The 25,431-nt window shown below is 41.5% G+C and overlaps 1 protein-coding gene across 3 annotated transcripts in view; it reads right to left on the bottom strand.

The window, feature by feature from the left end:
- Positions 1 to 24,504, bottom strand: part of CDKL1 (cyclin dependent kinase like 1) — a 49,846-nt gene extending 25,342 nt beyond the window's left edge. Inside the window, exons 1-3 of one of the 3 annotated variants that reach the window (XM_033107151.1) lie at positions 23,728 to 24,504; positions 22,689 to 22,989; positions 230 to 351 (exon numbers count right to left, since the gene is read on the bottom strand). In XM_033107151.1, the coding sequence (XP_032963042.1) occupies positions 230 to 351; positions 22,689 to 22,856 (290 nt within the window). In that variant the 5' untranslated portion in view covers positions 22,857 to 22,989; positions 23,728 to 24,504. The other 2 variants (XM_033107150.1, XM_033107149.1) reach the window with 2 other exon arrangements.
- Between the last annotated feature and the right edge of the window lie 927 nt (positions 24,505 to 25,431).

Genomic DNA, 25,431 nt, shown 5'->3' with positions numbered 1-25,431 from the left:
AAGTTCAATCTAATAATGCTGCTGCTGCTTTCTTCATGAAAATGATTACTAATAATCTCTTCCCCAACATTTTTGGTACCTTCTTCTCTGTCAACCCCAGCAGTAGAGTGTGCTGTCTAAACACTGACTATTCTCGCCTAATCTGAGAAAGAGTCATTGCTAATTTTCCCTTACCATTTTCCCACAGTGTGTTTCGTTGTGTTTTGTTTGTCAGGAATGGGTCACTCACCCCCTTTGGTATCTGTCCAACTCATGGAGAACCGTGTGGTCGCAGTACTCAAACACCAGGTGAAGCTTCCGCTTCCTCCGGAAGACTTCAATAAGGTTGATGAGGTTGGGATGCTTGAGTTGCTGAAAACAGGAAAAGGAAGATGCTAAATATGAGTTGGGAAAGACAGTTTCCTCTAGTTTGGATCCAGTAGGAAGAAAGCTGTTTGTCCTTTAGGAAGTTTCTTGTCTTGGTCTGAAGGAGGCTGTAAACAGTATTGTCTTACTTCTGTGAGCTGTTTGTGGCTTGTAAGTGAGAAGTGATTATAACCCAGGTGGTTGGTGAAGGCAAAGAGAGATATGAGAAGGCTGGGAAAGAAAGGAGAATAAGAGCGGGGGCGGGGGAGGGGGATTTTTAGTTAATAGAAACTGATCCTTTAAGGCTCGGAGGAAATGTCCCTTCCTATGGGGGTCTTCCCTGATGTCCCCAGACTGGTTCAGTGCCCCTGTATGTCTCATAGCCCTCCTCCCCGAAGGGTATGTCCTTCAGGATCCTTTGGAATTACAAAGTAAGGATCACTTAGTAATCGCTGTTCAGTTGCTTGTTTAATGTCCTCCACTGTCAACAGATATAATAGATACTTTCAATAGAAGTAAGACCCATGTCATGAAGGTCCGTGTTCTCTTGTCCACTCGGAATGATGGTGTTGGACCCCAGCCTGGGGCCTCATACGTCATAGGCATTTGATAATTAGTTATGAATGAGTTAGCAAATCATGTTTCCTACATGGATATAACACTTTAAAGCAGAAAAAGGAGGAAGACTCTCCAATCTGCTGTGCCTGAAGGTGTGTATCTGGAACATGGGCCCCGGTAAAGGCGAGGGAGTGGTGAGAAAGGTCCTGCTGGGAGATGTACTTTGTTATTAGTGTAGTCAGGATGCAGTGATGGACTGGAGGTGAGGGGTGAAGGAGAGGGAGGGGTCAGGAATGCCCAAAGGTTTATATAAGGGGGCAGATGGTGGGGCCATCAATGAGACGAGGAGCAGGTTTGAGGGGGAAGAAACTACTGCTTTTGGCCCATTGGGTTGGTGAGGACTCGGATACCCAAGGGGGTAGTCAGGTTGGCTGCAGTGTGAGCTGAAGGGAAAAGCCAGAGTCAGCATGAGTGTAAGCGCAGCGATAGATGCATGCGACTGCCCAGAAGAGTGAGTAAGAAGGGAAGAGGCCCAAGGAACCCAGCACCCAGATGTGTTTTGCATGAGGAGAAAGAGAAGAAGGTCCCCCAACATAAGAGAGAAGACAACAGAGCATGATGCCATGAGGTCACGGGCATATCATGGAAAAAGGAAGTGGTCTGAGGGGACGGATGCTGCCGAGAGCTGCGTGGCGGAGGGGTGTGTGACCTCCCTGGAAGCGGTGAGGTCCTGTGCATTCAGCATCTCAAACCACATTATCTGTCTCTCTCTGTTGACTCCTCTGGCCTCAGGGGCAGAACTCAGAGGGACACCTCTGGTCTTAAAACCAGTTTGCAATCAGCAGCCTGGAGGTTTCAATATTGTGAATGTTTGCATTCACGAGGGTTTGGATGTTTCTATTTCAATACTGAATGGGCTTCTTTAGGGATATACAGAGGAATTAGACCAGAATAACTAAGCAACGTGAAGGACAGATGTTCACAAGCTCACTCAATATGTTTATTATGCAGACACGTAATCTTAATAGAACAGACTAAATTACCATATATACTACAAAGATGCAGTTCAGGGCTCATTGGAGTATACCGCCTTCCTCTTTATGAGTGTGTGAAGCCAAAGCCTCAGGCCTGTTGTTACTCCTCAGCATTCTGAATTGGGCTGGCCCAATCTGGAGGATCTCCGTGGTTACCAGGCCAGTCACGACATCCTTCAGTTATGCTGTATCTGGAAGCCTGGGCCGCTCAACTCAGATGTAGTTTCTCATGTATAAAGTTTCCGCCTTTGCGGCTGCTGTTTTACTTTGGTCTCCCTTTTATTTTTACTCTGTTTTAAATACTGGTATTTCCTGTTATGCTGTGAAGTGAAACATTTTGTCCTATATTAAGAAAAGGACTCCCTTTTTATCAGTTGAATTTAAACTGAGCCCTACTTGGTTCCCCTGCAGAGCTGAGAATGCTGTATTCTTGGACAGCGTCCTTCATCTTGTCATCAGCCCTATGTCTTCATTGCCCACCGGTCCATGGTGATGAGCTCAGGCTCCTACCTACACTTTTTAAGGTTAAATGTTTGGCCTGTGTAGCCCACAGCATTTTTTGTACTAGTTGGCAACATTTCAGACCAGAAAATGTTACTTTAAGAACCTGGCTATCAAGATTCTCTTGAAAATGCTAGAAATCTAGCAATACGGGGCCTGCAGTCTCTGTGGCATTAGTAAACTGGGGCTGAGAAGCAGCTGTTCACTTTAGATAAAGCCTGTATGCTTTAGTTCACCAAAGTCCCTACCACTGCTGGACACGAAGGCCAAGTGACAGCTGGCCTTTATCATCACTCTTGCATTATTAATTTTCTTATATTAGAGTTGAAAGCGAGATAGTCAATGTACCCATGTTTCTATCAAAAGTACGAAAACATACAAGCAATAGAAATGACTGCATATTTCAAGACAAATAAGAATAAGTATATTATCAATGGAATATTATTCAGCCATGAGAAAGAAGGAAATGCTGCCATTTGTGACAGCTTGGATGGACTTTGAGAGCATTATGCTAAGTGAAATAAGCAGACAGAAAAAAGCAAATACTGTGTATCACTTATAGGTAGAATCTAAAAATAACAAACTAAAAAAAAAAAACCCAGTAGAATGGTGGTTACCAGGGGTTGAGGTATGTGAAGAAACTGGGCAGATACTGCTCAAAGGGTACAAATGCCCAGTTAAAAGTTTAACAATTTGGGGATCTAATTACAGCTTGGTGATTATAACTAATAATATTATATCATATATTTGAATGTTGCTAAGAGAGTAGATCTTAGATGTTCTCACCACAAAAAAGAAATGGTAACTATGTGACAGGAGGGAGGTGGTAGCTAATACCATGGTGGTAACCATTTAGTAATTTATAAAGGTATCAACATGTTTCACACTATAAACTTATATAATGTTATGTGCCAGTTATATTTCAAAAAAGTTAGGGAGAAAAGGTGTATTCATTTGTGGAAGTGAATCATTTGACCCACACCTGCCTGGCCCCTGTATTGGGTCTGTAACCTCTACTCGAGGGGGTCTTCAGTGGTCACATGCTTCCAGAGTGACCAGCATAGAGACCGTTACATCTGTGGTCTCTCCTATCCTTCAAGAGTCAAGGATTCTCTGGTCTATTTGTAGGGAGAATGGGGGATATTTATCCTATCGATGCTTTAGACAAAGAACAGCAGATCATTTTCTCAATGGTCATATCCTGTTTTCTTTCTAAATCATTCTCCTTCTCCCACAACTGGGTTAAATAACAAAAGAACAGACATTGGAGTTTAGAAAGTGGGAGCTATCTTAGTAAAATGTTTTATTTTTTTAAAATAATTTTTGAAATTGATTTCAAAAATCAACTAAGAAACTGGGTCTTAGTTACATAGACATCTTTGCGGGAGTCTTTTGTCAATTAACGTTCACCCAGAATAGAGAAAAGCAATGTACCCCCTTCCCTGCTTTACAATAACAATTAATCCTGGGTACTTCCCAAATATTCCTACACCAGCATATTATAATACCCTCAAGGTCTTGACACTGAGCAAGGTTGAGACCTTCTCCAAACTAAGAAGCAGAGAAAGAATCAAGGTTCTTCATATTTCCTTTCATTCTTCTTTCTCACCAGGATGAATGTTCTTGACTAAATCATACAACTCATTGTAAGAGTTAATAGTAACGGTACTAAATTTTGCTTTTGATTCACAATGAAAGCTCTAAAGTTCACCTTTACCCCATTTAAAGACTTTGGAATTATAAGTATGCTCACGACAAAATGATACCACTGAAGAATTCATATCACAAAAAGGTCAATTCTTATAAAAATAATATGTAGATGTAATGAAATTCCAATCAGAATCCACATGGGATCTTTTTTAGAATTAGATAAACTGACTTTTAGGTTCATACAGAACTATAACTCTCTAAAAATCGCCAAGTTTGAAAAAACTAGTGGGGGGCAACTTGCTTGACCAGTTGATAAAATTTTCAATAAAGTGCCTGTAATCCTCCTTCTCCTCCGTTTCATCCTCATCATCTGAAGGCCAACAGGCCATTGGCATAGAAATAAACAAACAGAAGTAGTTTGGAACCTAGAATCAGATCCGAGTATTTAAGGAAAATTAACATATGACAAAGATGGTACTTCAACATAGTTGGAAAGTATGTGCTTTCTTTAATAATAATTCTGGGAAAACAGGCTCTCCATCAGGAAAATTAGAACCATATCACACCATTCCATATACAAAAATAAATTTCAGATATATTAAAATGTCTAATATAAAATAATATAAATACTGGGTAGGAGAACATTTGTATGACCTTAGGATGGGAGAGAGCATCCTAAAGAACAATACCGGAAATCTAGAAGAAAAGAGACATAGAGGGGCGGCCGGATGGCTCAGTTAGTTAGAGCGCGAGCTCTGAACAACAGGGTTGCCAGTTCGATTCCCACATGGGCCAGTGAGCTGCACCCTCCATAACTAGATTGAAGAACAACGACTTGGAGCTGATGGGCCCTGGAGAAACACACGGTTCCCCAATATTCTCCAATAAAATTAAAAAAATAAATTCTTAAAACAAAGAAAAAGAAAAGAGACATGTAAGTTTGACTACATAAAAAATAAAATAATGTTAGGAAGATGACAAAAGTTCTGGAGATGAATGATGGTGATGCTTTAACAACAATGTGAGTTACTTAATGCCACTGAACTGTACACATAAAATTGTTAAAATGATCAATTTTATGTGTATTTTAGTGTAATAAAGAATAAATAAAATAATGTTGGTTTGGTTTTTTTAAAAAAAGCACTACAGGCAATATCAAAAGATAAATAAATAGCTGGGAAATATTTGTCAGAATTATGACAAATACAGGATTATAGCCCTAATATCAAAAGAAGCTTAATATGTTATGAAGAAAAAGACAAACCTGTGGGAAAACGGGCAAAAGACATAAATAGGTAACACACAGAAGAGGAAATACAAATAATCAAGAAACATGAAAAGATAATCTCAATGGGATACTGTTACACATGTATTAGAATGGCTTAAATTCATAAAAAGCTGACAACACCAAATGCTTTTGATGATACTGAGCTACAGGAACTCTCACTCATTGCTGGTGGGAATGCAAAATGGGAGAGTCACTTTGGAAGACAGTTTGGAACTTTCTTATAAAACTACATATAGTTGTTCCATATTATCCAGTAATCACATTCCTAAGTGTTTACTCAAATGATTTGAAAATTTATGTCCATACAAAAACCTGCACACAAGTGATTGTAACAGCTTTATTTATAATCACTAAAAACTGGAAGCAACCAAGTTGTCTTCCTATAAATAAATGGATAAACAAATTGTGATACATCCATGGAATGGAATATTATGCAGTAATAAAAAGAAATGAGCTATTGAGCCACAAAAAGACATGTATGAAACTTAAATGCATATTGTTAAGTGGAAGATGACAGTCTCAAATGGCTACATACTATATAATTCCAATTATACAACATTCTGGAAAAGGCAAAACTATGGAGATAATAAAAGATCAGTGGTCGCCAGGGGTTCGGAGGATATGTGGGAGGGTAGAATGGATGAAACACAGGATTTTTTAGGACAGTGAAACTATTTCTATGACATGGATTTGTGACATTATGAGTTTATCAAAACCTTAAGCACAGAGAGTGAACCTTAACATACGCAAATTTAAAAAATCATTGAGGAGGTTGGGGAATCATAGGATAGAATGCAGACTCTGACAAAGAACCTATCACAATGTGTGAAACAAGCTCACTGAAGGGGGCGGGGGAATATGTGCTGACCTAAGTAACTCTGTAAATAGGTAGAGTCTGTAAGACTAAAGGTACTACACACAAGCCCTGGACTCTTATTGATAAGTTTGTTTCCCATGGGGGTAGAGATGAACAATTCTGATACTGCTATATACGTATCCTGCAACAACAATGAATTAAATTAGTGCCGGACAATGGGAGCCAGGTTTCTCCCTGAGTATACAGATAAGCAAGGAGAGGAAACGAGTATAATCCATGATCTAATCAACCCATTGGTTTGAGTTGGAGACATCAGTATGAACTCATGTTTAGCTTAATACAGGTACAGGCAACTATATATAAATTAACTATAGATATATAATATAAATTAACGTTTCTATCCATGTGTTGGTATATACATAAACCATGTTTCCCCGAAAAAAAGACCTAACTGGAAAATAAGCCCTAGCATGATTTTTCAGGATGACATCCCCTGAACTTAAGCCCTAATGCGTCTTTTGGAGCAAAACTTAATATAAGACGCGGTCTTATTTTCGGGGAAACACGGTATATTACCTTGCTCTGTCAGCTGAAAGGGCCTAAAAGCAACCACACTGCAGTAGCAACAAGTACAACTAGTGCTCAGATCTTGGTTTCTAACATCATTCTCCAATAAAGGGAACCAGAGCTCCTTGGAGAAAATGGATAATTCTAGGTAGGGCACGAAAAGTATAATATGAGCCTGGAGCATCTTGCAGTGCCAAGATGCTAAAACAAAGTGCTAAAACAAAAACAATTGTTTTTGATGGGGTATGTCAAAGGGACACAAATATCCACGAGTCCATACTGGTATGAATGACCGACTGACTGAATTAATTAATTAGGGAGAATAAATAAATCTCCTATGTAGAAGAATTCTAAATAATTTTGTATAGCTACTCTGCCTTCAAGGAGGAGAGCCTAACTCCCCACTCCTTAAGGGTGGGCTACACATAGTGACTTCCTTCCAAAAAAGTACAGCATGGAGAGACAGAAAAAGAGTAACTTTATAGTGGAAAAACCTGACAAACACTATCTCAGCCAGGTGATGCCTTCTTTCCCCAAACCCATCACCCCAGTCTAACCATGAGAAAAACACCAGACAAATTCCAACAGAGGGGCATTCTACAAAACACCTGACCAGTACTCGTCAAAGCTGTCATGACCATCAACAACACGGAAAGTCTAAAACTGTCATAGCCAAGAGAAGACTAAGGACCTATGACAAGTAAACGCAATTTGGTATCCTAGATGGGATTCTGGAACAGAAAAAGGACATTAGATAAAAATTAAGAAAATATGAATAAGGTATGAACTTCAGTTAATATACTGGACCAATATTGCTTCATTAATTATAACTAATGTGCCATACTAATGTAAGATGCTATTAGGTTGGTGCAAAAGTAATTGCAGTTTAGAAGGTTAAAAACAATTGCAAAAGCAGCAAGTACTTTTGCACCAACCTAATAATAATACGTGAAACTGGGTGCAGGGTGTATGTGAATACTCTATATGAGCATCTCAATTTTTCTAAATTTTAAACCTTTCTGAAAATAAAATCTATTGAGACACACACAACACACACACACACCCTTTACCCAGCACATCACTTTTGGGAATATACCTTCTATAAATAAAAGCAGTTTTGCATAAAATTATATATACAAGGATAGTTATTGCATTGTTTGTGGAGGCAAAAAAATGGAAACAACACAAACAAATGTCCTTTGATAGAAGAGGATGGGTTAAATAAATTGTGATACAGTCAAACCATGAAATATTAAATAATATGCAGCTATTAAAAAGAATGAAATTAATAAAGGTCTCTCTATTGACCTAATGAAAAATGACGTATTGTTGAGTGAAGAAAGCAAGTTACTGAGTAATTTTATAAAAATATATGAAACTTGAAAGTGTATTAAATATATGCAAAATTATTCTATTTTCACATATTCATTTATTGTATATTATTATTTAAAACATACGCTGAGCCCTACTCAGTGCCGGACATTATTCTAAGCTTTGGATTACAATATTTAACAAAGCTGACAAAAATCTCTGCTCTCAGGGAGGTCATATTTGAGCACACTAGATGGTGATAAGTCTTAGGGAAAGAAAGAAAGTAGGTGGGGGCATAGCATAGTAGGAGGGTGCAATTTAAAACAGGATGATCAGAGAAAGCCTCATTGAAAAAGTGACAAATGAAAAAAGATCTGGAGAAGGAGAGGGTCATGAGGATATCCAGAAAAATGTTCCAGGTAGAACTCGGGAAATACCATTCCCGAGGCTCTTGTGTAGGACCTGACTGGAATGTTTGAGAACAGCAAGGAAGCCGTTGTTTTAGCCACTTCTTGTGTCTTGCTTCACATACTTTCAGTACCTCTTTTAATTTAACCACTGCTGCAGCAACCAGCTTTGTGCAGGCGTAACCTGCAGCCCCTCACCTCAGCTGCACACTGTATCTTTGGGGCTTCAGGGGTGATGAGGTGTGGGATGCTGGTGGGATGATTGTAACACGCAGGAGGTCACACTCCACGCAGGGAACCCCTGACCAATGGGGGACAGAGAGTGGTGGGTAAATGCTCCCCTCCTCTGGTCCGTGGGCTCCCGGGAGAGACCTGGCAGGATTAGTCTCTGTTTCCCCTGGCAGTGGCTTTTCCTCCTTCCCCATTTCCCTCTCTCTTGTCCCCTACTCCTGCTCCCTAGTCTCACTTCCCAAAATAAGCTACTAAGAGAGTCCCTTATCTCAGACTTTACTTTCTGGTGGTGCACACGCTAAGACAGTTGGTACCAGAAGTGGTCTTAACTAGCACATCTTCAGAATGGGATTCTGGAACTGGACCAACCACCAGGCAGATGGCAACAAAGCCCCTACTGCTGGTGGTAGGTGGGCAAGAGGCAGCACTGCGGAGCTGCAGCAACACGATTACCAGGACTTCCATCCGTGGCGGTTTTGAATGAGGTGCAGGTTGGCCTATGCAATAGCAGTGGCACACGAATAGCATTGGGCAATGGCAATTATGGGGATTATCGAATGAGCTGGCTTTACTTAATACCTCCAGTTCACTGAAAAAGGAAAAGAGGTAATGATAGGTTCGAGTTAGCCACCCACCCGTCAAGCGTGGGAGTCAGAAGGCCTTGATGGCGGTAACTACAGAGACATTCATCTTCTGCAGTCATTGGACAGACTGCTAAAATCAGGCTCAGGACTTAATTTTAAGAGTGGCAGAGATAAAAAAAAAAACAATAACAATGTACAGCCGCAACAGGTCTCTTATGCCCAAGTCAGGGCTCCAATGAGAAAGAGAAGAACCCAGAGGTCTGCGATAGGGACATTTATGGGGATGAGCCAGAGAACCTTAAACCCTCAAATTTCCCTCACCTCTCTGGGCTGGGAGAAGCAGCCTCTCTGCCCGTTTGCCAAATGAAATGCTTGCTCTCACGGGAGACCTGAAAATACCTCACTGAGGCACGTGCCTCCTGATTCTATCCCTACCTCCTCCCAGGGCCCACAGAGGTTGTAGCAGTGCCTGAGGCAATATGGTTCATGCTTCAGGAGGAAATAACTGTACTCAAAGAATTACAAGACATGCTTCATATGTACCAGCTGGAATCCTGAAGGTGCTGGACCACGGCAGTGGAGAAATACAAATGGTTTTAAATGGTTTTAAAATGGTCTCTTCATTATATTGTAAAACCAAGATAGATATTTTGAAGTTAGTTTCAGAGAGCTAGTTAATACATCAGCCTTGGGGGGCAGCTATTTTCAGTATTTAAAAAAGCTGTTTAATTATTACCGCCGTCTCCAGCCTAGAGGGAAATAGTCTGCATCCATCATGGGGTAGCTGAGGAATCATTCTTTAACACTCGCTTTGGTAAAGGAAAGCTGCCTCAATTCTGTATTTCCTCCAAATGCTAAGAATCCCAATGGTAGGTACCCTGGCTAATGTTTTGTTTCAGGGACGGGTAGAGAAGGAAGGAGTGTGACATATGGAGTGGAGGAATACTGAAAAAACTGGAATCATGGGTGGAAATTTTGGGTGCTACTGAAGTTTATTTATTTTAGGTTTGCTATAGATAGCATGGAAGGAACAGAATGTGTCAGGCTGGTCCTCTGGCCAGAGAGCTGGGCTGTGATCTCTTGTAGATTCTTCTCTAAACCAAGCACAGGCTAAGGATGTGCACAGTGGATGCTTGATCTGTTTTATCGTGATGAATAAAGCATATGCAAAGTACCAGGAAAGAAGCAATCGTACAAAAGTGATCAAAATGAAAATGAACAATGACACAGCCAAAAATTAATGTAGCAATGTACTGTTAGTTATAAAACAAACTGTTTGGGTTGGCCTGGTGGCTCAGGTGGTTGGAGCTCCATGCTTCTAACTCCAAAGGCTGCCAGTCTGATTCCCACATGGGCCAGTGGGGTCTCAACCATAAGGTTGCCAGTTCAACTCCCGCAAGGGATGATGGGCTGCGCCCCCTGCAACTAACAACGGCAACTGGACCTGGAGCTGAGCTGCGCCCTCCACAACTAAGACTGAAAGGGCAACAACTTGAAGCTGAACAGCACCCTCTACAACTAAGATTGAAAAGACAACAACTTGACTTGGAAAAAAGTCTTGGAAGTACACACTGTTCCCCAATAAAGTCCTGTTCCCCTTCAAGAAAGAAAAACAAAATGAACTGTTTGGTTTCTATGTATGGTGATAGCATCAGTTGATTTAGAAACTCACCTTTCATTATTCTAACAAAAAGAAGAAGAAAGTTCAAAGATTTTCAACCTGGCAATTTTATCCAACAGCATTTTTATGATAGTGCTTTTAAAGTTAATAAATAATAAAGAATGTTAATAATTAGCAAGAAAATATGCCTGTTGAAAGTAAATTTGTGGCCTGAAACATAAATCCTGCCAAATAAAAAGGCGAATTAAAACACTAAAAAAAATTTAAAGTGAAAGACTCAAGCCTGGCTCATTTTTTAAAATTTCCATTCCATATAAAAGTACTACTTTCTAGTGTGGTTGGACTGTTCTATAATAACTATATGCAACACAGGCTGTCTACCTATACATTTTATTTGCTGGAAATAAAAATAATTTAAGTGGTAAAAAAAAAAAAAAGAAATAGCAAAATTTATTTTTTATCCCTGTGCATTATAAAATCACCTTTTCTGCCTCCTCCTGCTCTATATTTTATCTTCTGGAGTCCAAGAGGTGTGTCAGGATGTGTGTAGGGGCATTTAGGGCACTGAATGGTGGTATGTGCTTAATCTTCTTACAAACGGGGTGTCTTTAAGAAGGTAATGAACCAGCTTGTTGATTTCTGCTTCTTTTGTTCTTGAAGTATTTGCGTAACAGCTTTATTATTTAGGAGTTCACTACACAGCAGGAATACAATCCTTCTAGATAAACACCTTATGAGCTAAGGCAAAAAATCTTCCAATAAACAAACAAAAAAGTCTGTTACTATTTGCAGTTAGTATGTTATCTTGTAAAAATAAAATTAAACAGGTCTCCACTTGTTGAACAAATAAAGAGAGATGATGATAAGGGGATTGTTTGGTTTCTCTCACCGTGGGCACGGGAATGCTCTGCTTGGTCTTCTACGCTGGTGACGACTAGTTTCCATAAACTCCCAACACCTATCTGCATATTAGAAATGGGCAGCGAGGGGCCAGCTCTGCCAGGCCACTGAGAACATCGACACATAAGGAAAAGCTGTATAATCCGAGGGCCCAAAATGGAGCCTGCAGCCCAAACACGGTCTACACATATGTTTTGTTTGGCATGAATGGTGTTTAAAAATTTTTAAGTTACTTGTCAATGCTTTAAAGTCAGATTTCCTTCTCACTAAAAGGGAACTGGGGCTTGTTGCAGAAATGGCTGATTCCAGAGATGAGGCAGGATGAGCCTGGGACGTTTTGTTGTGCACGTATTGTAAAGACGTATTCAAGGAATGAAGGGCCTCTGTCATGACAAAGGTGCGAGATTCAAGGAGCCGCAAGTGGCCAAAGGTGTGCAATTTGAGAATCAAGAAGAAGAATGACAGTGATGGTCTGTAAGATGTTGAATGAAAGAAGAAGATCCACGAATTCACAGTGATACTAAAAAGTATATGTATAAGGTGGGGGTGGTGGTGAAAGAAAGCACTTTTTTTACAGAAAAAATTATAATTGATGTTGAAAGACTTGTTGAAAATCACCATTTTACAATAACTCTTATTATAATCGAGTGAGGCAAGGATCATTGGGTAAAAGTTGTTGGGGAACAAGGTAGTCACACAGTTTCAAATTATAACCCCACAGATTACTTTTTAGTTAAAAAGGGGAAAGTGCTTCTTTATAGTGGAGAAATATGGCAAACCTATCCTAACCATGAGAGTAAAACTGAAAGCACCAATTGTGGGACAAACAGACATCATGTACTTCCTGATGAGAGCTAGTATGATGGACATATCCTCACTCATGTAGTGTTCCTGCTGAAAAATTTACTCTGTATCAAATCATGTGGAAACAACTAGACAACCTACAGTATGTTGAGGCACGTTCTGCAAAAGAAGTGGCCTAGACACTTCATAAATGTCGGTATCATTTAGATACCGACAAAAAAAGAACTACAAAGTTGGGGAACTGTTTTAGATTAGAGGAGTTCTAAAGAAACAGAACAACTAAATGCAATGTATGGTCATTGATTAGATCCTGGATTAAAAAAATAATAATTATATATATATATATATAATATTATATATATATGTAGTTATATTATATAATATATATATATATGTAGTTATATAACTATTATTGGGACAATATAAAAAATTTGAGCACAGACTGTATATTATATAATAGTATTGAGTCAATGATAAATTTCTTGAGTGTGGAAATCATATTGTGGTTACAAAAAAGAATGTCTTTGTTCTAGGAGATTCACACTGTACACTTAGGAAAGTGTTTCAGCCAAAAAAGTGTGTGTCTGTGTTGAGAGAGCGAGAGTGTGTGTGTGTGTGTGTGTGTGTGTGTGTGTGTGTGTAACAGAGACAGAGACAGAAAGGAAATGAAGACTTTTAAAAACTGATTAATGAGCCTAGTTAAGAACATGCAGGTATTCACTGTATTATTCTATATCCCCTTCTATATATTTTGAAACTTTTTTCAAAACAAAAACTTGGGTGCAGTGGAGGGCACCCAGGAGATTTTACATAAAATTCTGATTTCTGGCTTTTCAAAGAAAGACTCCGAAAATCAGCATGCTGGGCTTGCAGTCTGCGAGCTGAGCAGTGGCCCCCCACTTTCCATGAGACACGAGACTCCAGTCGCCCTAGGCTCCACCTCTAAACCTTGTCTCACATTTATGTCTCACATAAATTTTCTCATTTATGGTATCAGTGTGATTCCCCACCGACATTTGAATTTATAATCTCATGTAAACCGTAACGCAGAATTCTGATCATGGCTAACACAGTCTATAGAAACACGTTACCAATCCATTTCAACAAGCCAACTAAAGAATTGAGAAGAGACGGGACCTAGAAATGAGTCCCAATTAGCAACAGCAGGACTAAATTCTTCAAGACGTCATAAGATTTCCCATTGAGACTTTTACTGAGTTGGGGAATATTATTCGATTAACATGGGGGAAATATTCCTTCAACTAATATTGGGGAAAGCAGAAGTGTTTACAATTATAAAAGCTCTACTTAGATTTCAATGCGAGGGAGCACTTACGTGGTACTCTGTTAGTTTAGTGGAACGGGGCCCTGAGGCCCTAAGAGCACACGGAATTAAGCACTTAATAAATGCTTTAATAACAGGGAACCCTGCCGGTCATACTTCCCATTGCTCACTACCATCACCAGGATGGTAATTTGCAGTATTTCTGGTCTGATATTCTAAAGTAGTGAACCTCTTGGGGAGACCGGTGAAGTACTTCACCGTCAGCGTCCCTCTGGTCCTAGCACCATGTTTAAATCCCACCTTTTTTGCCTTCCCACCTGTGTGCTTCTCTTGCCTACGTTACTGCTCTTTTTGACCCTCTATTTTCCTGCCCTTGCATCCTTCAGGTGCTTTGACAGCTATTGGATGTTTGGCCCAAGAGCACTCTGCTGCCTTCAGCAAAAAGTCAGCAAAGCAACGCCAAACAGAGACATAAATCATGGGGATGAGATGGGTCAGGTTCCAGCAGGAGCTTGCCCAAGGTCACCCAATCGCTACGAACCACATCAGAAACAGTAATTCCTAACTGGCTCCCGTCCCCGTGCAGTCACACCGCCCACACCTCACTGGAAGGTTACTGAAAGTGAGGAGACAGTAGGAAAAAAGGGCGCTCTGAACACTTGGTGGGTTGTTCCTATTCACGACTAACTAAAGTCAAATTAAAGCCCGTTCCTGGTACAAAGTACACACTCAACAGTCTCACTGGAATAGCAGTTCTTTGCAATTCTCATGCCACAACCCTATGGAATATTTCAGAAGGCAAAAATGTATGGTTTGCCACCAACAAAGATGAGAATACGTACTCTCACCTTCCCATATGGGTCTTTTTTTCATATCTGTCACCCAAAGGAGTCTTTTTACACATTATTTTCCTAATCACCTCCAAATTAAATTTTAATACCACAAATAAACTGCCTATCTCTATATGTACTGTTTGTATATCTATGCTTTAGACACTAAAAAAGTCAGACTTTCTGCTTCACACCCAAGAACCAATTTTCATCTTTATGTATGTGTTACGTGCCCTTGAGTCAGCTCTGAGTCCTGGTGACCCTGTGAATGCATGACGTCCACAATGTCCTGTCAACAGCCCTGCTCTGCTCCTGTGGACTCTTGCCTAGGGCTTCTTTTACAGAGTCAATCCGTTTCATATTTGGTCTTTCTCTTTTCCTGCTATCTTCTGTTTCTCCCATTATTGTCTTTTCCAAAGAACCCTGCCTTCTCATGATGTGCCTGAAGTCGGACAGCTTCAGGTTTGTCATTTTTCCCCTCCAACAATGTTTCAGGCTTAATTTGCTCTAGGACCCACTTGTTCATCTTTGCTGGCGGTCCAAGCTACCTGTAGAACCCTCCAACGTCATACGTCAAATGAATCACATTTTTTCCTATCAGCCGTCTTCACTGTCCAACTTTCACATCCATACATAGTAATTGGGACTATGAGGGCGTGGATGATCTCTGCCATGGTCTCTAATGACACGTCTTTGTTCTTGCTGATCTCTCCTAATTCTCACATTGCTGCCCTTCTGAGTTTCAGCCTTCTCTTGATTTCTTGGCTGCAGTCTCCATTTGAATTGATGACCAAACCAAGATACCCAAAACCTTTAACAACTTCAATGTCTTCATTGTAAATTGCTTCTGTAGTCACAACTTTTGTCTTCCTGATGTGCAAATGCAGTCCTGCTTTGCCACTTTCTTCTTTCACTTCCATCAGAAGTCGGTTCAAATCATTGCTACTTTCTGCCAGTAAGATGGTGTCACCTGCATATCTTAAGTAATACCGTTCTCTATTAGAATGCTTGTGCTTTACTGTTACGTTTACAGTAAAGTTTTAAATGGGCATTTCCCCCATGCTTATTCTCATCTTTGTTGGTGGCAAACCGTAATTTTTTGCCTTCTAAAATAATCTACAGTGTTGTGGAATGATAATTTGTAAGCACTGCTATTTCAGTAAGAATCTGCACCCAGGCTTCCATGGCAGCCATGAGTGCCACAGCTAAGCAGGGCACTAGAGCAAGGGCAGAATAAACCCTGAGGACCAGTCAACGTCATCGGGAGACTTCAGAGTGTGGTGTGTGGTGTAATGTGATGGTTCTGATGTGTGGGAGCACAGGGCATGGACTTGGAGACAAACAGAACTGTGTCTCCATTTCAGCTTACTCACCAGAAGGCCGTGGCAAATCATTAACCATCTCAAATCCATCCCGCACCTTCTAAGGCTGTATAAGTGTAATCTGTGCATCCTGGGTAACAATACAAGGTACTTGCCCAAGTCTACTGGGTGACCAAATGGCAGTGTGTGATTCCTTCTCCCGCTGCCTCTCATTTTTCTCGTCTTCTGGAGGGTGGGTTGTCAAAGAGAATGACTTAGCTACTGCTTTCATCCCTTGATTGACATCAGTCTGATCTACCAGAAGGTCCCTGCCCCAGCTGCCACACTGCAGAAGGTCTGCCCAGGCACCTCAGAGGGACAGTCCTGTCCTTCGCCTCAACTCCTCTGGGATCATCTACTCCTTCCACCACTGTTGACTGGAATTCTTTGCTTCCTCTTCCAATTGTTCTACCATTTTCATTCCCCAGAGAGAAGGTTCCACGTCACCGAGGCTTGGAAACAGTAACACAATTATTCTGGGTTGGTTGGTTTGTGTCTGTTTTGAACCACATAGGCCTTTCTTTGTTGGACACATTGTTATTCCCCAGGGGGCTAGTCTGGGTTCAAGTACAGTCCCCTGCTTTATGCAGAAATAGTGTCCACGTCCCTTCACAGGGCCTGTGATAACTCGAGCCTGTTGTGCTAGACTTCTTGATTTCAGGTGATTTTCTTTCAGGGACTTTGTCTCTCGCTGTAATCTGGTTTCTGACACGACCTCCCCACCTCCCATTCAAAATATCTTTATATACTTGAACCCTAGTTATGAAAAGGGGTTGAATTCTTTCCGGTAGCGTTCATGGGTCATATGCAAATCAGAAGATTTCAGACATCCTGGTGGAAGAAGTTCTACACCCACACTTTGGTGATAGCTGTGGTTCCTGTTACATAAAGATCAAGGATAGTGTCTGTAAAGAACCTAACAACATTCCACATAACATAAGAGGTAGCCTAATCTCCTAGCTGGTCCACGAATTGGTCTTTTATTATGCTGTTCGGGCTATTTTTGGTCACAGTCCAGTTAGTAACTCAAGGTCATGGCTTTAGCAATTCTTTGCTTCCAACATCATCCCCCCTTTAGTGGATTAATACAGATATACTTATTTATACCATATTAAAAACAACAAACATTCTCTTGATCCCTCACATCCTTCCAAGTGCCTGCTGCCCCAGGACTCAGGTTTCTTTTATCACAGAATTCCTCACAAAGAAGTATCTGTATCACTATCTACCTTCATTTTGCTCCTCTCATTCTCTCGAACCCTCTCTGATGAAGGTTTCATTCCTACTTCACCCAAACAACTCTTGTCCAGATCTCAGATGAGCCTCCTATTTTCAAAGCCAATGGATAATTCTAAGTCTGCACTAATGGTGACCTTCGATACCGTGGACCATCTCCTCATTCTTGAAACAGTTTCTTCACTAAGCTTTGAAAAACATCGCTCTCGGGATGTTCCTTGTCAAATGCCGCTTCTTGCCTCTCTTGTTGATTCCTCCCCATCTTCCTGACCTCCAGGTGCCGGAGCGCTGAGATTCAGGCTTTGGTGCTGGTCTCTCCATTCTGTATGACGACCCAGTCTCATGCCTTTAAACACCATTGCTAGGCCGACGTCTCCCAACTTTATATCTGCAACCTGGACCTTTCCCTGAATGCTGGACTTGTATATTTAATTACCCTTTTATGGCCTCCTTGAATTTGCATCTCAAACAAAATATCTAAAATGAAACTATTGATTTCCTTTCCCCAAATGTGCACATGGGTCTCCCTATCATGGTAAATGATCTCTTCATTCTTCCAGTTATTCACATCAAGAACTTTTGAGTCATTCTTGACTTCTCTTCCGACCATCAGATTCCTATGTGCTCTTCTCTCAGAATAAATCTAGAATCTGGTTACCTCCACTGCTACTATTCTGACCCAAACCCCATCCCTTCATCCTGGATTACTCCAATAGTCCTTCATCTGATCTTTCTGCTTGTGGAGCTGAAGCAACCAGCAGCTGGAGGAATCCTTCTAGGATATCAGTCATGCCAAGGCATCCCTCTGCTCAAAACCCTCTGCGGGCTCCCATCTCATTCAAAGTAAAACCCACAGTCCCTGCTGTGGCCCCCAAGACCCTCGTGTCTGACCCCCTTACCTCTCACTTTATCTCTTACGACCCTCACCCTTACTTACTGTGCTGCAGACACACTGATCTACTTGCTCCTCCTAAAACACACGAGAACATGACTTCATCCTGCCTCGGGACCTCTGTACTTACTATTCCCTCTGCCTAGAATGCTTGGCCTTGGCTAGCGGCCTGAGTCATCTCTCAGACATTTCCTTCTAGTCTCTCCTCAAATGTCATTCATCAGAAAGGCTTTTCCTAACCACCCTATATAAAAAAAGCAAGCCCCTCCACGGTTTCGCTCCTTATCCTGTTTTATTTCTCACCACTTGACATATCATTGTTTGTTTACTCTCAGTCTCTCCTCACCTGTGAGGGCAGGAGCCCAGAACAGTTCCTGGCACATGGCAGGAGTTCTGTAAAAACTTGCCCAATGAAAACATGCCAACTATATTATGCACAGGTATCTTATCAAAACACTGACTGAAAATAATGAATTGTTCCCTTTTTTTCCACAATGGAAAATGAATTTGAGAAAGGGTAGGATAGCTGCTTTGAGCCCAGTTATTGCAGTAAAATTTTATTACTGTCATTAGAATGGAACTTAATTTGTTCTTAAAGTAGAGTAAGATCTAGCTGATTTTAACTGGAGCAGTTGTTTATTTTTTTTAAAAGCCTAATTATGTAACCTAGAAAAACTATGACTCAAGATTAAAACATTAAAGGGCTAACTACAGTAGGACTTCTTGGTGTAGGGTGAATTATGTTTAATTTAGGAAGCAATTCATTAGTACAAATGCTGAGTTTTTCTCATAAAAATGTCATGCTTTTGTTCCCCCCCAAATGGCATGAAATAATGCTATTTTAAAAGTGTTTCCAACTTTCAGAAAAAATGTCTTTTAAAAATATTAGCAAAATAGGTGCCTTGATAATAGTTATCATCTTCAAAAGCATTTACTAATGGATGGCGGCATCTTCATATATACTTTCACACCAAGAATGGAAAGCATTGTAGATGTGCTGCCTTTATTACACAATTGACTGCTGGACAATTCATTCCCATGATCATATCTGCTTAAGAGGAAACAAATATAATTTTTAAAGGAGTCCATAGCAACATTTGGGAGTTTCTTTAAATTGTTAAATAAACAGATTAAAAAAAACGTATCCAAGGACTTCTCTGTGGATGGATACAGGCTAAATTCTATTATATAATTGAAGGGACCATGCCATGCTTTTGTAGTCCGAGTATGCCGTTGTGTCAGATACAGACCCTTTGAAGCAGGACATTACCTGATCTGGGGAATCCTTTTGTTCCTAGACAGAGTGCTTACTTGCACGAGATTTAGACTACACAAAACAAATGATGTCACTCTTTTCATCAATGGATAGTGAAATGAGAAAAATAAGGGCAATGATACATACACACAATTATACACATACACTCACACACACCAGAGAAATATGTGTATAAAGGTGTTATTTATAATTGTCAACTTTTCTTTCTTGGGAAGACTGTGCTCTTTTCTAAAATTGTGTCTTTCCTAGTTGTTTTTTTTTAAATATTAAATATCCCTTTTTTATGAACTGATGGTAACAGTAGTAGGAGGTTTTTTAAAATGCTGACAACCCTATCCCAATCTATAAAAAAAAATTTTTGTTTGAAATTTTATTAATCCATGAATTCCAAAAATCTGCAAATGATAAGTTTCTAATTAAAAAAAAAAAATCTTAGCTAGCTTCCTTTCTTTTCAGGAAAAAGTCAAACTTCTTACCCTGGCATTCAATGCCTTCTACATCTGGTCCCCTACTTTTCCTTATTGTAATGGGACCAGTCAGGGGGTCAGCGCCTGCCTGTCCTTACCTGCTTTGGCTAAGGTCATTGTGGTACTTTCAGCCTCAGTCCTTCTTGCTCCTAGTTCCTGACCTTAGCAGCCACAGTTCAGTGAGGGATGTGCAGGGAAAACCCTAGGAACTCAAATTCCCCGAGTCACTGAGCTGCAAACTTCCCCTGTGCCCACGGAACTATGCTTTGCTCACGCTTGGTATTCCTCCTTGCCATGAGCACTGAAGCTCTACCTTTAATTCCCGTCAGACAGGGCCCTAAAACACTTGCCTATACGTCACCGACTTCCTGTTCTCAGGGGCTAAGTGTCTCATGGAGCCAGGCTCCAAACCCCAAAAGCCACTGGGGACCAAGGTGCATCACATCCCAGAGCCAGACTTGTATTCCAGGAAATTGCTCATACCTCCTCCCACTGAACCATGGCTTCCTTTCCTTCCCTTCTCTCTCTGGCTTGTCAGTACCAGGCAGGCATCTTGGCCAAGACTTTGGGGTTATTACCTGTGTTCCTTCAATATATTTACTGCTTTCCACTTACGCACCTTTTCCTAGGATAGACTGTTTGCCCTGAATGCCTTCTGTCTCATTTCATGCCTCCCTAACATCTCAAAATCTAATTTGAATGTGCCTACAAACACTTCATTTTCATTTCTCAATAAGCATTTAGAGGGTTCTCGCCAGGCATGGGGACATAAGGTGAATGACACAGGACCTGCCAAATAGGAACCCAGTCTACCAGGAGCGAGAGCTGAGGGGAAATTCATCTTACTTCCCTTCCACGAGATAAGCATCTGAAAGACAGGGTGGTACAACTTCATATAAACATTGTTTTAGGCACAAATGGGGCTCAATAAACATTTACTGAGTAAGTGGAGAAAATCTGACTTTATTTAATATACCTTCATTTCACTTATTCAGCAAATAAGTATTCTTTATGTGTTAAGAATATCACAGAATTCTGAAAAGATAGGGCTTAAAGCAACAGATTCTACCAAAATCTAGTCCCATCATGTCACATAGATCAGGGGAATCTGCATCTGTGCACTTGATGTGGAGCGTGGGGTGCTGGGTGCCTTGAAATCAGGTTCCTGTGCATACAACTCTAGCCTTTAAAGCATATCAATATTCAGTTATTCAAGAGAACACATATGACTTCCTAAGTTATTGGCCTCCTAATTTATTACCCTTCCTAAGAGCTTATTTTTTTAAACAATTCTTTCCTATCCAACAATAACATTTATTGGAGGCCTACTACGTGCCAAGCAGTTGATACAGAGACACAAAGGCTAGGTTCCCATCCTGCAGGAACTCAATTAATTCTGGGAGCTACACCTGTAATCACATATTGCTAAAGAGCGGTGAGAGGTTTCAGACAGGCATTCACCGGTGACCTTCAGAATCAGAAAGAAACAGAAATAGATTTTCTTTTTTAAAAAGTAAATGAACACTTGAAATACAATTACCACCTTCTCCTCTAGAAATAGCATGAGAAAGTGAAAAACTGTCCATCAGCCCAAGGGAAATGGTGAGAACCTCTCCCTGGGGAGTGACAGCAGGATGGGCAAACACTACTGGTCTTACTCCTTCCTAGGGGAGCACTTGGGGAAGGGGGTAGTGATAGTTTGGAAGTGTCTTCTCAGAACAGATAACAACTGCAGGTAAAGAACATTCTAAACCCAAATAGAGAAAGTGTTCTTATGACCCATCCGTTTTAATTTATCCAAAGCCTGCTACTTCCCATTCAGGATCCTTATCCAGAGATAACCCCACATACTCAATTCATGGGGGGAAAGAAGACTTTTAGAGAAGGCTGGAGAAAAGGGAGAAGCAGGGATAAGAGAAAATCCATTTCTCTCCCACGAGGCTGCTCTTTCCTTGTCATATAGTTAGTTACACATGTCAGAACAGAGGCCCTAACTATTTGACACTAAGTTAGCCCCCACTGCAGTCATTACATGTCACATTCTACGATTTGGGTTTCATCTTCACAGAAATTCAGAAAAGAAGTCTCTTTCCATTAAAGGCAAAAAATAGCCTGTAATAAACACCCCGTTCGCCCCCTCCCTTCCCTGCTATGCTATTATGGTCTTCTAGGGTTAACCAATAAACATTTTAAAAGTGATCATCTCACTTCTTTGAGAAGAATCCTTCTTTTCAAGACTGGGCATTATGAAGCTCAGTGGTAGACAAATGTGAGGTGTAATGAAAACCTGTCAGGATCATAGCAGTTTGAAAACAGGTGAATGATTAATTCTCTTAATAGACTGAGAACATCAACAGAAGATAGCCTTAAAGTTTAAAACTCATGAATGCTAGGAAACTTGAGTTGTGGTGAGTTCTTGGACTATCAAAGTTGATGGCTCCTGAAGAACCAGATCTACAGGTGGCATGGAAGAGAAGCTCCTGGGAAGGAAAATAACGTATCCCACAGCATCTCTGAAAGTGAAAACCACCTTGCCCTCGTTTACATCTCTGCTTTTAGCTCATTATATAACTGGTGACTTGTTCAGAGATGTCCCATTTGTATCACAAGACAAACGTCTATGGAGGAAGGACACGCAACCGTATCTCAAGGCACTTATTTAACATAATCCCATTCACTTCAATGTTTTAGTCCCTGAAAATTCACGTCAAAGAATCCATTACCTTCAGCATGCGGATTTCTCGGAGGGCGATTTTCTTTATGACAGGGTCATCTTCTGACTCCAGAAACCTCTTGATGGCCACAGTCTGACCCGTGTCCCGGTTTCTGCATTTGAAAACAACTCCATAGGATCCTTCACCAATTTTCCCAATTTTTTCATACTTCTCCATCACAGAGGAATAAATCTTCTTAAAAAGGATCTTCACATAGTTTGAAAATGTCGCTTATAAAATACTGGCATGAACGACACACTGCACTAGAGCTGCACTCGACGATAGGTCTTTGTCAAGGAAGGACCTAGAACTGAACAATGGCACTTGTTAAGAATTAGGAAGCGACCCCCGCCTTTAAAGCCCCTCAGCAATGGCAACGCGACCGAGGATGACAGCCTAGTAGTTAGCTGCCTTCGGTAACCCAAGGTTATACACCCTGCAAGTTAAAATGTAACCTGTCATCCTAAAACCAAGCGAGTTGTAAGATAACCTATCTTTTCAATGTTACAGTTCATCCGATCTAAGACATATGAGCTGGCTGGAGGACGGCGAAGGCTAAGGGATTCCCCGGTTCTAATTTCAGGTCTGATTTCCTTGGAGCAAGAAGACACCGCCGGGCTCCTCGCGGGGGCGGCGGCAAGACTGGGGCGGAGCCGAGATCCGACCCCGAGAGGCGGCCGCCCCCTTCCCTGCTCCTCTGCCGCCCGCTCAGCGGCGCAGGCGGGGAGCCGGCCGCGCGGACCCACCCCTCCCGCCCGGCTGCTCACTCGCGGCCCCGGAAAACGCCGCCAGCGCTGCCCTGGCCTCCCACCCGCGCTCGGCCCGCGGCGCGCAGCCTCGAGCGGCGCCACGTGGAGGCCCCGGCCGCCCGGCCCGGCCCGCGCCTCCTTCCCCGCCCGGGACTCACGGCGCCACGGCTGCCCAGCCTGGCCTTGCTGCCGCCTCGCCAACTCCTGGCAGCCGGCGGGGCCCGCGATCCCTATGGGAACCGGCCCCCGCCGCGGGCCGGCCTGGGCGGGGCCGCGGCGCCCCGGCTTCCCTCCCGCACCTGGCCGCGGGCCTGGCTGCGGGGAAGGGCCCTGGTGGGTGTCCCTCGGCCGCTGAAGGATCTGTTCTGACAATGGGCCTGGGGCCCCGCACGTCCGTCTGCCATGGAGGAGGTCTGCAAGATTGCGAACTCCAGTGGGTCAGGGAGAACGCAGCCGTGGCAGAGCCTGCTGGGAAGACGCCTGCGCTAGGAGTACCCCCCACGCCCATGCAGTCTGTATTTCACAGGCATAGCTGATCCCACACCATGTAACACCTGTGATTTTCCCCATATCCTCTGCTAGACTGTAAACGCCTTGAGGGCAGCTTCTGTGTCTGTCCTGATCCTTGAGTAACATCCAGTGAATGAATGATTGAATGAATGAATGAGAGACAGAGGAAGAGGAAAGTATGCCTGAAATTGGTTAAAGTTAGCACTTTCCTCCACTGGCTTGGAGGGGGAGGGTGCTTCTTGACCACTGACTTTCTTTACAAAGGGGCTTCCTGATGTGGGAGATGGAGGTTTCTTGAGCCGGCCTTGTTTTACCTTCTTTATTCCCTTCCTTCTCCTAACTGGCTTCTCATTCGCTCAGGTCTGAGCACAACGCTGGGAAGTTAATTAACGTGTGGAAATCATGAAATAAGGTAATTTGCCACAGGGCAGACTGCCTCAGTACTTGATCACCCACCCCATTCCATCTTGCCAGCACTGAGGTGGGTGTTTGCCCTGGAAGCAATACCTGAGGAGAGAAAATGAACGTGCTGTCTTTGAAACAGCAACCGATCCCATGCCAAACACCACGCCACAAAACGTAAATCTGGATAGGGTTCAGGTGGCAGCTGGAGCTGGGAGGAGAGGGACTCGTAGCTTCTTTGAAAACAGAGAAGCATATAGACAGGGTCCAGTGGTGAACTAGAAGTCGTCTATGAACCTCCCAGAAATTGTTTGCAAAGGGCAACTACTTGATGTGTTTTCTGTCTCTATAGTTTTGCTTTTACAGAATGTCATATAAAGGGAATTATACATTCTGTAGCCTTTTAATCTAAGCTTCTTTCACTTAACAATGCATTTGATATTCATCTATCTTATTGCATTTATCAGTAGTTTATTCCTTTTTATTACTGAGTAGTCCATTGTATGGATGTAACATAGCTTGTTTATCCATTCCAAGTTGAAGAACATTTGAGCTGTTTCCAGTTCGGGAGATTATAAAAATATAAATAAATAAATAAATAAATAAATAAATAAATAAATAAATAAATTATCACTATAAACATTCATGCATGGTCATTTGTGTAAACATGTGTTTTCATTTCTCTTTGGAAAATAATACTTAGGAGGACTACTGCTGTGTCACATGGTAAGTATATGTTATTGTAAGTAACTACCAAAATACCAAAATGTTTTCCAAAGAGACTACCATTTTACATTCCTACCAGCAATGTTCCAATTACTCTGCGTCTTTGTCAGCACTTAGTATCTTGTGGCTTTAATTTGCATTTCCCAAATGACTAGTTGAACAGTTTTTCATATGCTTATTTGACATCTGGGTGTTTTCTCACAAGTTCTAGAAAGCTTTTGTAAATTCCTTGGGATTTTCTATAATAGGTAGACAATCATGTCATCTGTAAATAGGAACAGTTTTAGTTCTTCGTAACTGGTAGGCACTTTTTTATGTTTGTTTTATTTTTTTTTCTTGCTTTATTGCACTTGGTAGGTCCTCCA

Source organism: Rhinolophus ferrumequinum, chromosome 6 (genome assembly GCF_004115265.2).
Source record: "Rhinolophus ferrumequinum isolate MPI-CBG mRhiFer1 chromosome 6, mRhiFer1_v1.p, whole genome shotgun sequence".
Classification (NCBI taxonomy): domain Eukaryota; kingdom Metazoa; phylum Chordata; class Mammalia; order Chiroptera; family Rhinolophidae; genus Rhinolophus; species Rhinolophus ferrumequinum.
This window is presented reverse-complemented; position numbering and strand designations above follow the sequence as displayed.